Source organism: Marmota monax, unplaced genomic scaffold, assembly GCF_021218885.2.
Source record: "Marmota monax isolate L192 unplaced genomic scaffold, Marmota_monax_Labrador192_F-V1.1 WCK01_AAM20220418_F8-fsc00022, whole genome shotgun sequence".
Taxonomy (NCBI): Eukaryota; Metazoa; Chordata; class Mammalia; order Rodentia; family Sciuridae; genus Marmota; species Marmota monax.
Window position 1 is genome coordinate 13,965,811 of NW_026695215.1, and position 20,388 is coordinate 13,986,198.

The following is a 20,388-nucleotide window of genomic DNA, read 5'->3' on the forward strand; positions in this document are numbered from 1 at the left end:
CCCACCAGCAGTGTATGAGTGTACCTTTTCCCCTTCATCCTCACCAACATTTATTGTTACTTGTATTCTTGATGATTGCCATTCTGACTGGAGTAAGATGGAATCTTGGTGTAGTTTTAATTTGCATTTCTTTAATATCTAAAGATGTTAAACATTTTTTAGTCATTCATGAGAGATACATGACCCATAATTTTAGAATATTTATTATATAATAGGCTAATAAAAAATTTATAGCTTCAATAAAAAATATGTATTTTTCTCCAAAAGTCTTTATGAAAATTCAGGCTTTATGGTTGGCTTTGGCTACCTATTGCTGTATTACAAGTCATCCCAAAACTTGCCATCTTAAATTAGTGAGCATTTTTATGTATTTTGTAATGTGGATGAGCTCCACTGGTTATTTCTTCTATTGATTTTAACAAAGGTCATTGGTATGACCACATTCGGCTGGCAAGAACACTGGGCTGGGCTTCTTGCTCTTCCTATATAGTCTTAGAACCTATTTCTATGTGTCCTGTCCATCCTGGTGGTCAGACTTTCTTGCATGGTGACTCTGCTCTCTACAAGTATAATGGAAGCTGTCAGGCAGTTTTAATGCCTACACTCCATACTGGAATAGCATATCTTCTGTCATAATGTTTGCCAAAGCAAGTCACATGCCCAACCCAGATTGAAAAGGAAAGGACTGTATATATGTATATGTATTCTGAAAAGCATGGTTTACTTGGGGCCACCAACATAACAGACTTTGATAGGTGGTTTTCTTAGCTTTGGTTATTTGCTACTATTAATGTAACTGAACAGCATAGACATAGTTAGGAAAAATACTTGCATGTTAATAATCAGCTAGCACTTTTTAAAATTGTTTTTAAAATTTTATTTTAATTAGTTATATATGACAGCAGAATGCATTTCGGTTAATATTAACAAACAGCACAATTTTTCATGTCTCTGGTTGAACACAAAGTAGAGTCACACCATTTATGTTTTTATACATGTACTTAGGGTAATGATGTCCATCTCATTCCACCATCTTTCCTATCTTCATACCCTCCCATCCCCCTCCCTTCCCTTTGCCCTTTCTAAAGTTCATCTATTCCTCCCATGTTCCCCTCAGCTAGCATTTTTAAGTGTTAATTAAATTGCCTTTTGAAAGTTGTTCATGGACCTTTATTTATTTACTTATATGCGGTACTGAGAATTGAACCCAGTGCCTCACACATGCTAGGCAAGTGCTCTACTCTACCACTGAGCCACAACACCAGCCCCATAATATTCATATTCTTGGCAAATAACATTTTTTTCCCCAACTTGTTAGGGATGCTGTGCAAGATTTTCTTCATGAAATATACTTTTTGCCTGATCATCCAGAATTAAAAAAAATACAAGCAGTTCTCCAGGAATACAGAAAGGTATTTAATCTTCTATATATGCTTTGGAAGATACTAGCTACAAAATTATCCTACAATGTATTGAATAAAGATCCTTTAGATTCATATGTAGGGATAGTATAATAATATTCTGATGGCTAATTTCTGGTAGCTAAATAATGCTACCATGAATCCATGATTTCTTTAGGGAGGTTTTAGAATTTTAGGTCACAAACATAATAGCATTGGATAGATTAAACAGCAAATAATACAGTTTTTGTGCCTTTATTACCCAGGTCAGTATACCTTACTTACAGTCCCCAAAAGAAGCTGCCAAAGTTACATCCCCTTAAAGAAGAAAGAAAAAGCTTGTGGATGATTTTTTGTTTTGTTGTGCTATAAATCATGATACAGGGAAATGAGATACAAATGATTCTTGAGCTTTAGAAGGGGACCAATATTTAGTTCCAACACCTTAAAGTCTAGTGAGCCCTCTGAAATAATGAAAATGTTAATGGTGATGATATGGCTTTTTAGGGCAGAAAGTGGGATACTTGATTTTAGTTTCATCTTAAGTAGTAAAAGGAAGGAATTAAATTATCTATCTCATCCGTAGACCTGGGTTATACTGTAGTGCAGCCCTCCATAAGTAAGGAGAAGGTCATACTTCTTCTCAGGAAGCATTTATTTTAGATAAGTAAACTTTTATTGAGAATTTAAATCCGGGTCTAAAGACTTTAGAATAAAATCCTTTTCCCTGAGAAGTGCTAACAATGACATATACTTTGAAAGGAATAGATGGAAATTTTATTATTTGTTAAAGCTAATTTTTATTGGAGTATACTTTAACTAATGATAACCATATAGGGAATTCAGGCCTTCAGAAATGGTTATTAAGATAATTAATAAAGCATGTCTGTCTGTGCTCTATATGTAGGAAACTTCTGAAAGTACTGATCTTCAAACAACCCTTCAGCTATCCATGAAAGCAATTCAGCATGAAAATGTAGATGTTCGTATTCATGCTCTTACAAGCTTGAAGGAAACCTTGTATAAAAACCAGGTATGCTAAGGGCTAGGGATGTAACTCAAAGGTAGGATGTTTGCCTGACATGCACAAGGCCTTGTGTTGGCTCTCTAGCACTGAAAAAAAAAAAAAGGGAGGGGGATAGTATATACACACACACACACACGTATATATGCACATATATATGTATACATACATATATAATAAATAAGAAATGAAAATAATAAAATAAGGTATGCTGAGATATCAAAAAGATTTGAGACTCAGATTCAATGAAGGAAGTAAACTTGGGGGTGTGGGGACAGATGACCTTTATTGAACTCATCAGAGTGTAAATAATGTCTACACAAAACCAAATGTTTATTCCTATTACTTAAGCATGACAATATTAAAATCAAAACAACTTTTTAAAGACAGTTCAATCAAAACCCACTACTTCAGAATCAATAGCTTCTTTGAGGCCACAGTAACAACTTAAATATGGTTAAGACTTGAATGCAGAAATTTAGTTGGTTGGAAAGTTAATTAAACGTTCAACTTGCTAAGTAGAATTACATAAAGGCAAAATAGTGTTTTTCACAGAAATGTTGGAATCATTGACTCTGGACAGCTGATAAAGTATTTAGAATCCTGAGATGATAAGAAATCCAGGTATCCTTTAGACAGAGTCTCCTTTCTGTTGCCCTCTCTTCCCAGAGGTTTGTGGATGTGCGGGATAACACCACTACCAACAATTGTAGCCTTGATAAGTAACTCTAATTCTTCATTACCATGAATATAGTAAGTTGCAAGTAATAAGAGGTATTGCATTTTACCTTTTAAGTCTTCTGATGCATTTCCTGCTAGTTCATACACCTCTGCAGTGAAGTACCACTGGTTGGCTGCACTGTACACAGCAGCAGTCATGCCCACACATCCATGGCTGCTTGTCCTAGATTTCAGGCGATAATGAATATGCCCCACAGGGAACTGCAACCTGGAAACCACCTTTGTCTTGGCCTTTCGAAAGTGCTTCTCAGTCTTAACCACCAGCCATTTCGAATTCTGCTGAAGCCTAGACATTGCTGGCAGAGAAAAGTCTCATTAGACCCACAGTGAGATCCCACCACCTATTCCTTCATTGCACTGCAATTCAAACTGCTAAAAAGGAAGTAGATCATCAAATCCAACTGAGAAATCAGTAATTGATGAGTTGCCTTTTAACTTGAATCCCAGAGATTTACAAGATTATTGTTTTTAAAGGGTCATGATTTTATGGATATGTTTTGACTTACTGTATCTTCCTAAGTAAAGATTTATATGTTTGTATATCAGCAGTTTTGAGTCTTCTGGTATAATTTCCTATAGGTATCTGTCAAAATGTCAGCAGTTTTATCAGTTTACATTTTGAATGGAACAAACTGTTTGCTTTAACAAAGCTAATTTTTTTTTTATTCTGACATTTTAATTTTCTTTAAATACAAGGCACTTTTTTCAAGCAAAGAAACAGAATTAACAGATGTGGTCCTCCAGAGATCGAAGCCAAGTCTTGAGATCTTCAGCTGAATGACACTGTAGTATCAGGTGTTAGCAACAGAGTTATACACTCTAAATAGCAACCGCTTATCGTCATTTTTCATTAGGGAACAGCCAAAAGTCCAGTCTTTAAAGACGTGATATATAGAACATCTCGATCTACACAAAGGATAGAATAACTCAAATTATATGCAGGCCAGCCTATTAGAAAACATGATCAGATCTGGCCAAGGATTGATTATCAGAGACAGTGCTTATACTTTGAAAACTTACTCTGATTTTAAAAACTCCTGGTTCCTGTCACTAGGAAACAAAGTAAAAAATATTATAGGTGGATCCACACTAATATGTAATTTTTAAAAAATATTTATTTGTAGTTGTACGCAATAACTTTATTTATCTATCTATTTATTTAATTTTACGTGGTGCTGAAGATTGAACTCAAGGCCTTGCACGTGCTAGGTGAGCGCTCTACTGCTGAGCCATAATCCAACCCCTAATATGTAATTTTATAGAGGTCTTCCACCAGAATGTGAAGGTAGAGTTAAGATCTTTTGATATTTTAAAAACAAATTACTTAGTAACTAAGAAATTAAACATACCACACTCTTCTATTTGATAAAATAACAAATTGACAATGAAGACTATAAAAGAAATGCTCACTCTATAGGGGGAGGAAATAGTAACAATTTCTACTACAGAATAACCTGCTTTCCCAGACAAATAGCATTGCTATTCTTTCGTGATACAGATTCATATGGAAAAACTTGTTGAGTTTTGCCAAGGCCAGATGAAAAACAAAGTGTTTTCTAATAAGCTAATTAAGCTCAGTGAACATTTTTGGGATGGACCTATAAACTCTGGCCATTATTTGGTCAAAGATCCACAAACTGCATAATTCCTCAGCCCTTAGCTGTAAGTTTCTGCTCAATATCAAAACTGCGTTCAGTCACACTGTGACTTGTCTCAGGGCTGAAGTGTTATCAAAAATCTGGTATGTCATCATAGGAGTAACCCTGGTAGCCTTTAAATGAGTAGCAGGCAATGTGTAGATGATAAAATCCTGGCAAGAACACCAGAATGCCAGTGATCAGGACAGGAATGGGTCTGCCCCCGACCCGTCTTTCTGATGTAGCCTGACAGAAGGAAGGAGCCTGTGGTAATAAGAAAGGCGCCAATCAAAAACAGCACATTGGCAAGTGAAATGGCCTCATGAGGGATTTTAGGAGGGCTTTTCTTAAACTGATGGTCAATGTAGCCATTGTCTGTGCTGGAGAGCCTTGAGTATTTTACTTTACTGTTGGGGATTCCAGGAGCCAGATTAGTACTAAAGGGCATTATAACACACAGACACAGCTACAGTCCGAGCACCATGCCAAGACTGGGGCTAGCAGGGAACTCACCCAGACCTCATGGCACAGCCACCTAATTAGTAACACCCCAGCAAGCACCAGCCCGTTGCAGAAGTCCGAAGCTAAATTTTTAAGTTTACTTTTTCAAGGAGCCAGTGAATTTTATTCTTTTCCTTTGCAACAAATTCTAGATTATCCCTAATCTTGATGATAGTGTAAACATATTTAGAATACCAGATTGCTTATAAATAAAGAGAAAAAATTTAATCAGATTACATATTTTTGCACCTCAAGCATACAAGATGTGAAAGCCTAAGACCCTCATGATGCTGGCTAACAAAACTAGAGTGTTTTTTTCCATGATAGACATGGACAGAAGGTACATATGATGGTAGAGTACATGGCTCCTGGGGCAGTGAGCTTATAGAACCAATGTGAGTAGCAACTGACCTAGAGATGATCCCTCCAGATGTGAAGAGCTTAGAATCTCCTCCAGCTGAGATTTTATGCCCTCCCTACTATATACTTACATTATCAATGTTACAGCCTCAGTCCTGCCCTAAACAAAAATGAAACTGCCCTGTATTTGCCTCTTGCCCCAGACTTACACCTGGGTATCAGATAAGTTAGAGGGCTTCTAGTCTCTGACGTGACTTATGAATAAATAACAAAGGATCTGTCCCATTGGTATAGAGGTTTTCTAGTTTAGATTATTTCTAAGCAGATAGCATGGTCAAGGCCTAACATAAGGAGACATCATCTCAGTCATCACTTGTTAGATTTAAATCATTGAATTTAACAATGCAGTGTCATTTCTTGCACAGCTGCTTCATTTTCGCCACCTGTATCACAAAAAGATAAATTACATCTAGTATTTTCTACTTCAATGTAAAGATTCAGTGTAAAATAGGTAACCTAGGCAGAGTAAGAAGGGAAGTGTATTTGCAAGAGTCTTAGGTCAAATTGAGTACTCTGTATGAGATTTTGTGGCCACAGATTGTTATAGGATATTTTTTACAGTAAGGATTAATTTCATTTAGCATATATATCTAGCTGGATCAATTTACCGTAGGTAAGAAAGAAGAAACTGTTAGAGGCAAGGAGGACTTAAAGGACACATGAGGAGATAAAAAAGAACAAGAACTCAAAGACACACATCTTTCCAGCCGTATCCTAGCAGATATTCGCCCCAAACCAGCAAAATAGGTAAATGTCAAATAAAGAAAAAACACAGAAACCACAAATATTTAAATAAGAAATGACAAAGCCAGGTGCAGTGGTGCATACCTGTAATCCTAGCAGCATGAGAGGCTAAGCCAGGAGGATCACAAGTTCTAAGCCAGCCTCAGCAACTTAGTGAGGTTCTAAGCAACTTAGTCAAAAAATAAAAAGGCCTAGGGATGTAGTTTAGTAGTTAAGCACCCATGGGTTCAATCTCTGGTACCAAAAAAAAAAACAAAAACAAAAGCAAGAAAAATAAACTTCAAAACAAAGAAAGTATTTTAAAATATTACGAGAGACTACTGCATATTCTTGTATTTAAATAAATTTGTAAACATATATAATTTTGTCAAAACTGACTCCAATAAAAATAACTTAAAAAAACAAATCTCAGCAGGGGAAGCAAATAATATTATAAATGAACATTCAGGAGAAATAACCAGGCCCAGGAGTTTTGGGGGTATAGGGGATAGTTATCAAATCTTCCTGCCTTCTTCAGTATTAATAAAGTATTTCTTTAGTATTTTACATTATCTCCTCTATGGGCTTCTTATTGATACCTCCTTGTTTTATGTTATTAGTTGTTGACTTAGGACTGTGCTGCCATTGAGCTAGCCAAAAGTTGTATTAACACTTGAAATGTAACTTAAAGGAATTGAGATGTGCTGATGATTTATACATATTGGCTTTTGAAGAATTAGTATCAAAGGAAAGTAAAACACCTCACAGATATTTTTTTCATGTCAATTACATGTTGAAATGATCATCTTTTGAAAATACTGTATTAAATAAAAGGTGCTGAAATTTTTAAAAAACTAATTGAAAAGATTGCAGATAGAGAAATTTAATTTTTTCAGTATTTATGAGAGATATTTCTTAATATTTCTAAGCTTTATAGTTTAGGAAAACACTGGTTTGTTGGAGTTATATATAAACTTCCTTTTCATTTTTATTTTAGGAAAAACTGATAAAATATGCAACTGATAGTGAAACAGTGGAACCTGTTATCTCACAGTTGGTGACAGTGCTTTTGAAAGGTTGTCAAGATGCAAATTCTCAAGCTCGCCTACTCTGTGGGGAGTGTTTAGGGGAGTTAGGGGCAATAGATCCAGGTCGATTAGATTTCTCAACAACTGAAACCCAAGGAAAAGATTTTACATTTGTGGTAAGTAATCATAAAAATTTGGAATGACAAGATTTCTTTTGTATCTTTTGAGATATAGATATATATATATATATGGTATATTGCATATATATATATATATATATATATATATATATATATATATTACATTTAAGAAGCAAGTTATCTTTAGTGACAGCTTGATCAAAATAAGAAAATTTAGGTAATTTCTTAAGTCTGTTTTTTTTTTTTTTTGTTATTATTTTTTTAGTTGTTGATGACCTTTATTTTATTTATTTACACGATAATCAAACCCAGTGCCTCACATATACTAGGCAAGTGCACTAAGGCTGAGCCACAGCCCTAGCCCCCTTAGTCTGTTTCTTAATACTATTGTGGAACTCTTTAGCCTTAAGCAACTGAGCCTTATCAATCTAGTGCATTGTGTTCTTGCAAATAAAGCTTCCCTGGGTATTCTAATAGTATATCAAAAAGTTTTAGTAGCCAAATGAATTTGCAATCCTTGTAAAAGAAAATTAAATGGAACTTTCGATGTGTCAGTAAATCTCTAAGTGGAGGTTACATTGAAAGTATTTCTTGGAGTTTCTCAAGCGACTCTTGGACTCTGCAGAATGCAGTTAGCAGGTAGAGCTCAGTGGTAGAGTATATCCCTAGCATTCGCAAGACGCTGAGTTTGATCCCCAGCACTGGAAAAGAATGCAGTTAAGGGAGTGCTATTTATACATTTTGCTTTTTTAGGAGTTAAAAAATAATTGCAAATTGTCAGGACTATTCAGAAAACTGAATGATTTTAATACACTCTGAAAATAGCCTAGTAAAATAGCCTGAAGAGATGTATATTTGTTTTCTTAACTATAGATTATGTTTTAGCCTTGTACCAACTTCATTTGAACGTCACTGTTCTTTCCTTTTTCTACACTAAATTCACTAGGAAACTAGGTCACCTTGGGAGGCACAGTACACTATAAGAAATTTTATATACCAATTATTATTAATTTTTTTTCTTATTTTTATTGAGACTGGAGTAGAAGATTTAAGCTTTGCCTACGGATTATTGATGGAGCTAACAAGGGCTTTCCTTGCATATGCAGATAACAGCAGAGCTCAAGATTCAGCTGCTTATGCCATTCAGGTAAGAATGCTTGCACGTGGTAGTCATTTCGGGCCTTACATTATTGAATTCTAGTAAGAAAGTTGTAAATTCTATCTTTGTAAAACACTTATTTTTTTAATTATCATTTTAATTATCAAAGTAATCATGTATTTTTAGAAAATACAGAAGTACATCCTCTTAAAATATTATAGATTCTTTACAATTTTAATGTACACATAAATATGTGTGTTTTGTTCCACCAAAACAATATGATCATATTATTTATGATGTTCTGTAATTTTATTTTATTTTGTTACACAGTCTATCTTAATTTTCTGTGTTAGTACTTATATCTCCAATTTATTCTTCAATTAATGTACCATAGTTTAGTTAAGAAATTTATTTAAAACATTTAGGTTGTATTCAGTATTTTGCCTTTACAAAAAATGATTCAAGGAACACATTTATATTTCTTTAACACTAAATTGAATATATCAATAGTATAAATATGTATAAATATAAATGAGAACAAGTGCAATGTATGTTTGATAGATTTTATTTTTTTAAAAAGTCATCCTAAAAAATTAAATCTTTGCCAAAGTGACTGATGTAAAATGTATCTTTTAATTTGCATTTGTTTGTTATGTTATAATATAGTTGTTATAACCTTCAACACATTTATTATTCTTTTGTGAGTTCTAAATGATCTTTTCCCACTTTTCTTTAATGTGGTTTATTTTTTATTCATATTTAAAGGCTACTCACCTATAATTAAAATCATTTGTCTGTCATACACATAATTTCTGGTGACTTTATTTGCCTTTAATTATTTAATTGAACCCAGGGATGCTTAACCAGTGAGCCACATCCCTAACCCCCTTTTTTTTTCTTTTTAATTTCGAGACATGGTCTCACTAAGTTGCTTAAGGCCTCACTAAATTGCTGAGGCTGGTTTTGAATTTGTGGTCCTCCTGCCTCATCTTGAGTCAGTGGGATTACAGGCATGCACCACTGCATGCTGCTCTTTGTTTGCCCTTTTTTAAGCTAGTTTTTTCTGCTGAAAGTTCTGTGTTTGGTTAGACATTCAGATGTGAAATTTATAATGAAAGATCTAGATAACAGATACAAAATTTGGATGTTTTCATTATGGCATATTTCAAACAGTCTGGATGAGATAAAAGAGGAATATAGGTTAAGATTCTAGTAATTGGGCACAGTGGCAATTGTGATCCCATTTGTTCAGGATGCTGAGGCAGGAGGATCACTGGAGGCCAGCCTGGGTAACAGTAAGACTATTTCAAAAACAAACAAAAAAAAAGAGATTCTAGTAATTGAGCCTAGATAGTAAGAAATCAGAGAAAAGATCAAGGAATAAGAAAACTGAGAGTGAATGAACTACTAATTACATAAGAGAATGTAATTTTTGAGACGGCAAGAGTTTCAAGAAATATTGTGTGATCTGTTGCATAAATTGCTGATTACAGGCATAATAGTTTAAGAAAGGAAAATTGCCCATTGGGAACTACCAGCATTTTACCAGTTATCCCACCCTCAGTATATACCCAAAGGACTTAAAATCAGTATATTATAGTGACGCAGCCACCCTCATGTTTATAGCAGCTCAGCTCAGAATAGTTGGGACCAACCTAGGTGCCCTTCAACAGATGAATGGATAAAGAAAATATACTATATGTACACAATGAAATAATTCTCTGCCATAAAGAAGAATGAAATTATGGCATTTGCTGGTAAATGGATAGAACTAGAGACTATCATGCTAAGTGAAGTATGCCAATCCCAAAAAACCAAAGGCAGAATATTCTCTCTGATATGTCAGTGCTTACACACATGGGTGTGATAGAAGTTCATTGTATTAGACAAGGGGAATGAAGGAAAGGTAGGGGGACTGGGAATAGAAAAAACAGTAGAATGAATCTGTCAGTCTTTTCCTATGTTCATGTATGGATACACAGCCAAAGTAGTTTCACATCTTATACAACTTAGATGAATAGGAAGGTATACTCCATGTATGTATAATATGTCAAAATACATTCTACTGTCATATATAACTAAAAAGAACAAATGGAAAAGAAGAATGGGAGAGTAGCTGAGGAGGAAAGAAGAGTAAAGATGGAAAAAATCACAGTATGTTTCTGTGTTATTTGGGAACATAGAAAAATGATGATGTAGGAGTGAATTGATGTAGTATTTTTTTTAATATAGGCTAAGCATGCACTCTACCACTGAGCTCTGCCTTCAGCCCTGATGTAATATTTTAAATAAGCAAATAGGCATAGAATATAGAATACAAGTGGAATGGGTAGCCTTCATTAGAAATAAGGAGAATTCATCTATGATGACAGGAAAGAAAGCAGATCAGATAGTTACTTATAACTGACATTGCCAGGCTTGCTTAGAGATGAGAACAGAAGTTGTGGTGGTCTGGCTGCTGCTTTTTCTCTGTGGAATAAGCAGAGCCTAGACGTGTAAGCATATTCGTGTTTTTTTAAGAGTATAACTGGTCCTAAAATCAAGAATTGCCGAGCCAGTAAGTTTGTTATTGGAGGTACAAAGGACTGCTTTTAGAGCACATTTGCTGAACATTCGAAAAAGCTGAACTCAAACAAAAACAGTGAAAAAGTTGGGTGTATGTGCATGGTACTCAGGGGTTGAACCCAGGGCCTTATAAATGTGAGGCAAATACTCTACCACTGAGCAACATCCCCAGCCCTTCAAACAAAATTTAATAACATTTTAAAGTTAAATGAAAAATGGAATTTGGTTACTTCATGAACTTTTTATATGGCCTCTTAATTTTATTTAAAAACTAAGTTTAGGGCTGTGGTTGTGGCCCAGTGGTAGAACACTTGCCTAGCACGTATGAGGCACTGGGTTTGAATAAAAATAAATAAATAAAATAAAGTTATTAACTCCATCTACAACTTTAAAAAAAAATCACCAAGTATATGGGACTGGGGTTGTAGCTCAGTGGTGGTTGCCTGGCACGTGTGAGGCAGTGGGTTCAATTCTCAGCACCACTTAAAAAAAAAATTAGTAAAATAAAGGTATTGTGTCACGTACAACTAAAAAAATTTTTTTTAAATAAATAAATAAAATAAAGTTATTGTGGGGCTGGAATGGTGGCTCAGTGGTGGAGTGCCTACCTAGCATGTGTGAGGCACTGGGTTGGATTCTCAGCACTGCATATAAATAAATAAAATAAAGGTCCATTGACAACTAAAAAGTATTTTTAAAAATGTGTTCTCCTACAACCCAAAATATTAAAAAAAAAAAAAAAACTAAGTATACATACCAGGCATGGTGGTGCACAGCTGTAATCCCAGCAACTCAGGAGGCAGAAGGATTGCAAGTTCAAGACCAGCCTCAGCAACTCAGCAATGCTCTAAGCACTTAGTGAGACCCTGTCTGAAAAGAAAAAAGAAAAAAAAAGGCTAGGAATATAGTTCAGTGGGTAAACATCCCTGGGTTCAATCCCAGTATCAAAAAAATAAAAAATAAAATAAAAATTAAAATAATAAATAAGTATACTAAGTATAAGTTTAAAATACATATTTTGCCAATTGCTGCTCATATTTTATAAATACCAGAAAAACATCTATTATATGTGTTCATTTTTAGTGAAATAGGAGACTAAGAGTAACAGGTAATGATGTAAATATAAATAATATCCTAAAATATTTGTCCTATTTTAACGACAGATATTAAAAATAAGGATTTTTTTTTTCTTCATCTACAAAATTCCCACCACTTTTTTTGAGAAAAGGAAAATATAACCATTTAATCTTTGGGCTTGAATACTAATAAGTAAATTTATCTTTAATATTTGCATTCTGTTTTCAGAACTTTTAAGGTCAGTATTTTAGATCTAGAATTCAAGACATCTTCAGTTTTTGTACTGTTTTGGATTTATACTTGACTTTCATCATGATTCATAAGAGATCAGATTCTAAGGATAGGCAGTTGAGGTTATAGCTCAGTAGTATACCATATAGTTAGCATGCATAAGGCCCTGTGATTAATCCCCAGCAGAAGAAAAATTCAAAGGATTATAGTTTTGCAAATATAGAAAACTCTATTTTTTCCTTCTAAGTAGCTCTTAATTTATATAGTTCAGTATATATTATGCATAAACTGACTTCATATCCAGTACTGTCACAGCTTTGCAAAACTAAGTAAGCATCTCAGTGGTTCTAGGCATTGAAATAAATGTTCTAAGGAAGTTTACAGTTCCACAGTTTTAAAAGTCTGCTTATTTTTCTATGTATCTTTATAGCCATAATATGTAGAACATTGGTTAATATAAAGGTTTATCTGCTTAACTCTGGACTTACAAATGTAAAATATATATTTGTAGGAGTTACTATCTATTTATGACTGTAGAGAAATGCAGAGCAATGGCCGAGGTCACCAGTTGTGGAAGAGGTTTCCCGAGCATGTTCGGGAAATTCTAGAACCGCACCTAAATACTAGGTATGTAGACTCATTTAAACTATTTTTCCAAAATCGTCTTTAATGTTATAAAAATTAATATTATTTATCATATAGTTTTTTAATATTAGAAGTATTTTAATATGTTCTTATATTTTCTACAGTGATTTATTCTTACATTTTTGTTAAAATGACAAGTGCTCATTGCTCATTTGGTAAATTCTATAACTTTAAGTATTTAGGCTATTTCATGGACATAAAAAAAATTGGTTATTATTTTTTTTAACTTCAGCTCTCAGTAGTACTTTGAAAGAATCTACTTCTGTTCGGGAGTAAAGGCACCAGGGATTGAACTCAGGGGCGCTCAGCCACTGAGCCACATCCCCATCCCTATTTTGTATTTTATTTAGAAACAGGGTCTTACTGAATTGCTTAGTGCCTCGCTTTTGCTGAAGCTGTCTTTGAACTAAGAGATCCTCCTGAGCCACTGGGATTGCAGGCCTTCGCCACTGCACCTGGCCTGAAAGAATCTACTTTAGATTGAATGTGAGTTAATACATTTGACGAGTTTTAAATATAGAAGTTTAAGTGTTTGGAACTGATTTCAAAGTGTTTAGTAATCGCATTTTAAGATTTTCATCTGTCCCAGTTTCTTTTCATGAATATATTTTTACCCTCTACTTTTAAAAAAGTATTTTCTAATCTTATTTTCAGTTTAAATCATTGTTAGGCTATGTGCCGTGGTGCATAATCCCAGTGGCTTGGGAAGCCAGAGCAGGAGGATTTCAGGTTCACAGCCAGCCTCAGCAACTTAGTGAAGCCCCAAGCAACTTAGTGAAACCCCATCTCAAAATCCAAAATAAAAAGGTCTCAGGATATGGCTCAGTAGTTAAGTGCCTCAGGTTCAATCCCTGGTACCAAAATAAATAAAATTGATAGGAATAATTAAAATCCATAAAATTATGAGTTTTAGTTAAAAACTATTATTTTAGGTATTCTAAGCCATATGTTTATTACATATGTAACCATGGATAAGTTACTTCTTGGAGACTTACTCAAGTGTCTGTACTAGCAGCAAAACTCCTTATAAATTTAAGCCCTAAAGTTTGCGTATTATTCACTTGATAATCTTTTATGTTTAGAAATGCTTTGAACATCATTTTATTTCTTATGACTAGTGTTATTAAAGGTGTAATTTATTAATTTAAAGTTAAAATTAAAAATTTTTTTGAAGACTCCACACTTCCCCATTTATTTAGTCAGTGTTTTATATAAATGCATTTAGATACCTAAGACTTTCTGTGATCTACTGGAAAGTTTATGTCCATCGGAGTCATATATATGGTTTGAATCTTGGCTCCTCATTTGCTAACTGAAAGTTTTGGGCAAGTCATTTAACATTTCCAAGTCTTAATTTTTTTTTTCATTTTAAAAATGTAGTTGATATCATTCATATCATATGATCATTTATTAAGAATAAAGATTGGGCTGGGGTTGTAGCTTAGTGGTTGAACACTTGCCTCACATGCATGAGGCACTGGGTTTGATCCTCAGCACTTCATAAGTAAATAAAGATTCCTTGGAAATTTGATTTGTGTGTTTGTGGAAATGCTGGGGATTGAGCCCATAGTTTCATGCATTCTAGGCAAGTGTTTTACCACTGAACTACATTTCCAACCAAATTCCTTGATTTGGGGGTGTATTTTGGAGGTACACAATAATAATATTTTTGGAGGTACTTAATAAGAAGTAGAAGCTAACACGTCTGCCCGCTTGTTATTCAGTTTAATATTTCATAAGATGCCAACATATTATTTCCATGTTATTCCTTTATAAGGGGCAACTTTTTTTTTTAAAGAATTTAACCTTTATTTATTTGTTGTTGTTTGTTTTTATGTGGTGCTGAGGATTGAACCCAGGGCCTCACCTGTCCTAGGCAAGCGCTCTACCCTTGAGCCACAACCCCAGCCCATAAGAGGCATTTTTTTTTTTTTAAGAGAGAGAGAGAGAGAATTTTTTTAATATATTTTTTTTAGTTTTCAGCGAACACAACATCTTTTTTGTTTGTATGTGGTGCTGAGGTTCGAACCCGGGCCACACACATGTCAGGCGAGTGTGCTACCGCTTGAGCCACATCCCCTGCCCCCATAAGAGGCAACTTTAAAGTTGTCATGTACAAGAGTGATCTTAGGAAAGCAATGAGAAATCTTATGATCTGCTTTTATATTTGAGGGATAAGAAGATTCTCTCAGATGATTCCTCACTAGTGGAAGTTAGGAGATTTATCTAGCTGGGATCTGCGATCTGTTTATGGAAATTAGTGCCTCATAAAGATAAGGAACTGAAAAAAAAACTGCCCTTCGTTTGGGCGGTTTCAATGTAGTTGACCTCCTTTTGTATTAAAGCTTTTGTATGAAATAGTCAAATACCAGACCAGCAAATGCATCAGTTCCTTGGACTGGTTGATATTTACTCTTTGGAGAGTCTGGGGAATTTTCTAAAAATTGTATCTAAAAAGCTGCTTCCAAATCATATTTTATATTCTCCTTTAATTTTTTCAGTTTATATGTAATTTTATTACATTAAGTGGTAATTAATGTAATAATGACCCTGAGGAGCATCAGAATGGGAACACCATGGCCCTGATGGGGAATTAGGTCTAGAGAGAGTAACTTCTCTTTGTAATAGGCAGATAGTTCTAATACCTCAGTGAAGGAGTTGATGTAATTTCTTATACTTTCTTTAAAAAGTTCTAAACAGATATATACTTAATTTTTTTAATAAACAAATTTTCAAAATTACAGATATAAAAGTTCTCAGAAGTCAACAGATTGGTCTGGAGTAAAGAAGCCAATTTACTTAAGTAAATTAGGTAATAACTTTGCAGAATGGTCAGCATCTTGGGCAGGTTATCTCATAACAAAGGTAAGAGAACCCTGTTCAGAATTTGTTAGCTGAACAGAAATTCTGAAGTAAACCCAAACATTATCTGAATGCATAACACAAAACAGCTGGAATGGAAATAATTGTACTGATAATGATAAAAAGTTTTGAAGAAAATGTTTATTAATAAAGAGAATTTTTCTATTGTTACTCTAATAGTTTTCATTCTGAGAAGGTAATTGTTTTATCAAATTACCATATAATTTATGTGTTTGTAAAATGTTTATTACATTATGTCTATACATTTTACATTGTAAAATAGTACTATTTAAAGGACTTGAATGCTATATATTATCCTTTAATGGCACTTTTAAAAGAAGGTACATCATTTGAACTTTCTCTAAAATAAGAAATTTTGCTAAACATGGTAGCACATGCCTATAATTCCAGCTACTCTGGGGGCTAAGGTAGGACTTTTGTAAGTTCAAGGCTAGCCTTGGCAACTTAACAATACTGTGCCTCTAAATTAAAAATAAAAAGCATTGGGGATGCAGCTCAGTGGTAAAGCCCCTCTAGGTTCAATTCCTAGTACTGGAAAAAATAAAGATATTTTAAAATGAAATCTCATGGAAAAATTACGGCTATGTTTCTGATGTTTTTCTAATGTGAGATTTTACAGGTCTGTGAGACAAAATGGTATTCTGTGTTCTAAGAAAATGTTTAAGTCATGCTTAAAATTCACAACTTGTGTTTTAAATTTACAGTTCTGTTAACTAGTATTTTAAAATATATTTTTCATTATAAATGGCAATTTTAAGACATTTTCTCATGAATAGACTAGAAACATGTATAATGTGTGTGTGTATGTGTATATATTTAAATTAAGTACCTCTAGCTTTGGAATATTTTTGTTTGTTTTGTTTTATTTATATTTTAGTTATAGGTAGATACAATATTTTATTTTTATGTGGTACTGAGGATTGAACCCAGTGCCTCACAAATGCTAGGCAAGCACTCTAGCTCTAAGCCACAATCCCAGCCCCTTGTTGTTGTTTTAAGTGAAGGTTTTATATTTGAGGGAAAAAAAACTTTAAAACTTTTTTAGGTGTTCAGTAGTGTTAGTAAATTGAAAGTTATGTCTTACTGATAAAATTTGACTTTAACCCCAAGTAATTTAATTTTTAAATTTAATTTTTAAATATTGTAAATATCTAAATTATACAACATGTTTTGAAATACTTATATCCAAGTAATTTAATTTTATATTTCTTTTGTTTTTTTTTTATAATTTATCATCATCATTTATTACTTATTTAAATTTTAAATTTCATACTTAATGTTCTTTCCCAAAGCATAATTTTTGGTTAAAATGTTACTTAAGGAATTAATGTACCAAATGTAATGTTAGCTAAGTATATATAATATATAATAAGTATATATTAGGAAAGTTAATCCGTAAGAAAACATGACACATTAAAAAAGAATTGTAAGCAGCACAATTCACAGTAGCTAAATTATGGAACCAACCTAGATGCCCTTCAGTAGATGAATGGATAGGGAAACTGGTATATATATATATATATATATATATATATATATATATATATATATATATATACGGGAACATTACTCAGAAGTAAAAGAGAATAAAATCATGGCAATTGCAGGATGAAGTTGGAGAATATAATGCTAAGCGAAGCAAGCCAAGCCCAAAATACCAAAGGCCAAATATTTTCTTTGATATGAGGATGCTGATTCAAAATGGCAGTGGGGATGCATAGCGTGGGAGGAATGGAGGAACTTTAGATAGGGCAAAGGGGAAGGAGGGGGCAAGGAGGTAGGAATGATGGTGATACGAGTTAGACATCATTACCCTAAGTACATGTAGGAAGACACGAATGGTGTGAAAATACTTTGTGTATAATCAGTGACTTGAAAAATTGTGTTCTGTATGTGTAATATGAAATGAATTGCATTCTGCCATCATGTATAACAAATTAGAATAAATAAATAATTTATTTAAAAAAGATTTAATGGGAAAAAAAAAAAGAATTGTAAGTGGGTGAGACCAATTATTCTGAGGTAGTTGGCAATTCAGGTATCTTCATTGCCTGAAGGGTCTCAGCCACCCAGACATTTGGGACATTTAGAGTGACCAGAGAAGTGGTGATCTGAACTCATAGTTGCTTGAGTGCACATGCTTCCCTCCATAAGAGGACCCTCTCTGCCATGATGTATTATCTTGTGTTAAATGTTTTAATTTGGTCAATAGAATAAACGAACTAGTTATTCTCCTTCAACCATTTGAGTTTACAGGTTCGGCATGATCTTGCCAGCAAAATCTTCACCTGTTGTAGCATAATGATGAAGCATGATTTTAAGGTGACCATCTATCTTCTTCCACATATACTAGTGTATGTCTTATTGGGTTGTAATCAAGAAGATCAGCAAGAGGTGAGAAATACCATTTTTATTCTGAGTATGTGAAACCTTCTCCAATGTTATTAGTATTAGAAACACTTCAGATTAGTAGGAAATGTAGATCTGTTTAACTGTGTATATTCACCTATCTGCATGTCTAAAGCAGAGCAGAATCTTTTAAAAACTTTTCAATATCAAAGAAATATGCAAGGCTTAGAGTAGAAAATCTTAAAGAGTATTATTTAACACCCAAACATAAATAGAACATGTTGAAATGGATACATAAGAAACTATTGATAGTGTTTTTTTCTGGGGAATGCTACTATGAATTAGGAATAAGGAAAGGGCAGTATTTTACTCTTCATTTTATATTTTATAGTTTAGTTTTTTAACCACATATAACACTGTTCTTTTTTATGATAATTTTAATAGTATAATTAGCATATTATTATTCTTTTTTAAATTTTTTTTTTACTTTTCATGAACACAGTGACTTTATTATTTTTACGTGATGCTGAGGATCAAACCCAGTGCCCCAGACGTGTGAGGCAAGTGCTCTGCCACTGAGCCACAATCCCAGCCCATATTGTTATATACTTACAGTAAAAGTCCAAATTGTGCAAATAAATCAAAGTGTGCCCTTTGATTACCATTTTTGATGCTATATCTCCAGAATTCATCACCATTATTAGAGTGATGTATACTGTTTCCAGGCTTTTTTTTTTTTTAAAATACAATTGGTTTTGTTTCATTTGGGGTTTTTAAATTGGTATTCTTTTGTAGGTACTGTTCTATATATTACCAATTTATAGATTCCCCTTTTAAAATATACTGCATAAATATAATCCTTCAGTAGTATAACTTATTAGTTGTACCATAGCTTATTTAACTGTTGCCATATAGTAATTACAGGTTATGTATATGTGTGTCCTTTTGATCAGTTGGTAGAAGTTCTGAATTCTGGATGCCAGTTGCTGGTCGTATTTTGAAATGATTTTTAAAAATTACTAGTGATTTTAAAAAATCTTTGTTAATGCCAAATTTATAAGTCTTTTTATAGATTTTGACAATTTTATGTGATGGCTTCTCTTATCCAACATAGGTACTTATTTTCCTACATTTTAAAAAAATTTTTAAGTGATACATAAAAATTGTACATATTTTGGGGGGTTTTTAAAAGATGTTTTGATGCATGTATACATTGTAGAACTTCAAATCCGGCTATATCTATCTCAGACATTTGTCATTTACTATAAAGTAAAAACATGAAAAGTCATTTTTATTCTTTTAAATATACTGTACATTATATGTAGTCACCTTGCTGTGTAGATGAATATATTTTCTTTTTTTATAATTTTTTTGAATACCTTTATTCTATTTATATATTTTTATGTGGTGCTGAGGATTGAACCCAGGGCTTCACATGTGCTGAGCAGGTGCTGTACCACTGAGTTACAGCCCCAGCCCTGTGAATACATTTTCTTTTAATCCTTCTGTTTTTACATTTACCCCTTAATTATTCTGAAATTGATTTTTACAGGTAGTGTGAGATATTATTCTTTTTCATTTTTTACTATTAAATAGTTTTCCTGTTTTTTATTGAATAATCTGGAAGAATTTTTTAATATTTTTGTATTTTATTTAGTCTTTAATGGTGTGTATTTAATTGGTTTAATTATAGACAAGATAGGGGGCTGGGATTGTGGCTCAGCGGTGGAGCACTCGCCTACCATGGGCGAGACCCAGGTTTGATCCTCAGCATCACATAAAAATAAAGGCATTGTGTTGTGTCCATCTACACCTAAAAATTAAATGTTAAAAAAAAATTATAGACAAGATAGATTATTATTAATCTAATTTTTTCTTTTGAAAATTGTTGCCTAAGAAGGTTTTCTCTTTTATGTCAGATAATA

General features: G+C 33.4%; 2 protein-coding genes and 1 pseudogene across 7 annotated transcripts in view; 1 reads left to right on the forward strand and 2 right to left on the reverse strand.

The window, feature by feature from the left end:
- The window catches only part of Atr (ATR serine/threonine kinase), a 111,507-nt gene that overhangs the window by 39,005 nt on the left and 52,114 nt on the right, over window positions 1–20,388 (forward strand). For all 6 annotated transcript variants that reach the window (XM_058574885.1, XM_046431924.2, XM_058574886.1 and 3 more), the window contains 7 exons: window positions 1,319–1,412; window positions 2,308–2,433; window positions 7,444–7,650; window positions 8,648–8,761; window positions 13,098–13,213; window positions 15,976–16,096; window positions 18,371–18,508. In XM_058574885.1, the coding sequence (XP_058430868.1) occupies window positions 1,319–1,412; window positions 2,308–2,433; window positions 7,444–7,650; window positions 8,648–8,761; window positions 13,098–13,213; window positions 15,976–16,096; window positions 18,371–18,508 (916 nt within the window). The remainder of the gene's footprint in view (window positions 1–1,318; window positions 1,413–2,307; window positions 2,434–7,443; window positions 7,651–8,647; window positions 8,762–13,097; window positions 13,214–15,975; window positions 16,097–18,370; window positions 18,509–20,388) is intronic.
- LOC124084447 (histone H2A.V-like) lies at window positions 2,974–3,459 on the reverse strand. Its single transcript, XM_058574914.1, has one exon. It carries the CDS (start codon window positions 3,457–3,459, stop codon window positions 2,974–2,976), a length of 486 nt encoding a protein of 161 aa, XP_058430897.1.
- On the reverse strand, window positions 4,896–5,250 carry LOC131423159 (transmembrane protein 230-like; annotated as a pseudogene).